The sequence below is a fragment of the Coturnix japonica genome, unplaced genomic scaffold, assembly GCF_001577835.2.
Source record: "Coturnix japonica isolate 7356 unplaced genomic scaffold, Coturnix japonica 2.1 chrUnrandom861, whole genome shotgun sequence".
Lineage (NCBI taxonomy): Eukaryota > Metazoa > Chordata > Aves > Galliformes > Phasianidae > Coturnix > Coturnix japonica.
The window spans coordinates 9020-11143 of record NW_015440216.1 but is presented as its reverse complement, the minus strand read 5'-3'; the positions used below and the strand labels follow the sequence as shown (position 1 = coordinate 11143).

General features: G+C 56.2%; 1 protein-coding gene across 1 annotated transcript in view; it reads right to left on the bottom strand.

The window, feature by feature from the left end:
• Positions 1-827: 827 nt before the first annotated feature.
• LOC107307756 (lysine-specific demethylase 5C-like) overlaps positions 828-2124 on the bottom strand; it is a 9292-nt gene continuing 7995 nt past the window's right edge. Inside the window, exons 4-5 of the mRNA XM_015851262.1 lie at positions 1108-1270; positions 828-899 (exon numbers count right to left, since the gene is read on the bottom strand). Of these exons, the coding sequence (XP_015706748.1) occupies positions 828-899; positions 1108-1270 (235 nt within the window). The remainder of the gene's footprint in view (positions 900-1107; positions 1271-2124) is intronic.

The following is a 2124-nucleotide window of genomic DNA, read 5'->3' as shown; positions in this document are numbered from 1 at the left end:
GGGGAGGATTTTGGGCTTAAAACCCAAAGATTTGGGTCTGAAGAGCTGATATAGACACATGAGGATCCCCCTTGGTCCTCACCACCTGGATGGGGGTTTGATGGGAGGATTTTGGGCTTAAAACACAAAGATTTGGGTCTGAAGAGCTGATATTGGGGGAAGGGGGGACACATAGATCCCCCTTGGTCCTCACCACTTGGATGGGAGGATTTTGGGCTTAAAACACAAAGATTTGGGTCTGAAGAGCTGCTTTTTGGGGTGGGGGTCCCATCTGAAGCCCCCCCTTGGTCCTCACCACCTGCATGGGGGGATTTGGGCTTAAAACACAAAGATTTGGGTGCCTGAAGAGCTGATATTGGGGTGGGGGTCCCAATGAAGCCCCCCCTTGGTCCTCACCACCTGGATGGGGTTTGATGGGGAGGATTTTGGGTTTAAAACACAAAGATTTGGGTGCCTGAAGAGCTGCTTTTTGGGGTGGGGGTCCCATCTGAAGCCCCCCCTTGGTCCTCATCACCTGGATGGGAGGATTTTGGGTTTAAAACACAAAGATTTGGGTGCCTGAAGAGCCGATATTGGGGTGGGGGTAACATATGAAGCCCCCCCTTGGTCCTCACCATCTGGATGGGAGGATTTTGGGCTTAAAACACAAAGATTTGGGGGTCTGAAGATCCCCCTTGGTCCTCACCACCTGGATGGGGTTTGATGGGAGGATTCTGGGTTTAAAACCCAAAGATTTGGGCCTGAAGAGCCGATATTGGGGTGGGGGGACACATGAGGATCCCCCTTGGTCCTCACCACCTGGATGGGGGGATTTTGGGCTTAAAACCCTAAGATTTGGGTCTGAAGGAGTTGATATTGGGGTGGGGGTCCCAATGAAGCCCCCCCTTGGTCCTCACCACCTGGATGGAGTTTGATGGGAGGATTCTGGGTTTAAAACACAAAGATTTGGGTCTGAAGAGCTGATATAGACACATGAGGATCCCCCTTGGTCCTCACCATCTGGATGGGGTTTGATGGGAGGATTTTGGGTTTAAAACCCAAAGATTTGGGGGTCTAAAGAGCTGATATTGGGGTGGGGGTCCCAGTGAAGCCCCCCCTCGTACTCACCGGGACCCCGTGGGCCATGAGGGTATTTGGGTTCATGAGCGTGACCAGCTGGTGCAGTAAATCGGGCTGAGTCTCAAACAGCTCCGGGGTCAGTTTCTTCATCACCTCCTCCAGGTGCTCGGCCGCGAACGACGGGACCCCGTACCACGTCTTGGGCTCACCCCTATGGATAGGGGGGGCAGTGGGGCGGGGGACCCCAGACCCACAGCGTGATGGGGGGCAGTGGGGCAGGGGACCCCATAACAGACCCCAGACCCACAGCGTGATGGGGGGCAGTGGGGCAGGGGACCCCANGTGATGGGGGGCAGTGGGGCAGGGGACCCCATAACAGACCCCAGACCCACAGCGTGATGGGGGGCAGTGGGGCAGGGGACCCCAGACCCACAGCGTGATGGGGGGCAGTGGGGCAGGGGACCCCAGACCCACAGCATGATGTGGGTCAGTGGGGCAGGAGACCCCAAAACAGACCCCAGACCCACAGCGTGATGGGGGTCAGTGCGGCAGGGGACCCCATAACAGACCCCAGACCCACAGCGTGATGGGGGGCAGTGGGATAGGGGACCCCATAACAGACCCCAGACCCACAGCGTGATGTGGGTTGGACCCAATGAATCCCCACCCCCTAAAAGGGGAAGGGTTGGGTTGGACCCATAGTTTGTGTTGGGTTCACCCCTAATTATATGGGGTGGGGGGTCAGTGGGGCAGGGGACCCCAGACCCACAGTGTGATGTGGGTTGGACCCAATGACCCCCCCCAAAAGGAAAACCCTGTTCCTAAAAGGGGAAGGGTTGGGTTGGACCCATAGTTGCTTCTTGTGTAGGATCGTGTGGGGTGGTTGGGGTTGGGGGTCTATAGGGAACACTATGAGGTCGGTTCTTGCCCCATAGCTTGAGGTTGAATCTATGGGGTCAACTGGGAGCCAAAATGGGCACCCTATAGATTGAGTTTGGCTCTATGGGGTCAACAACACCCCATATCTTGAGTTGGACTCTATAGGGTCAACCTCACCCCATATCT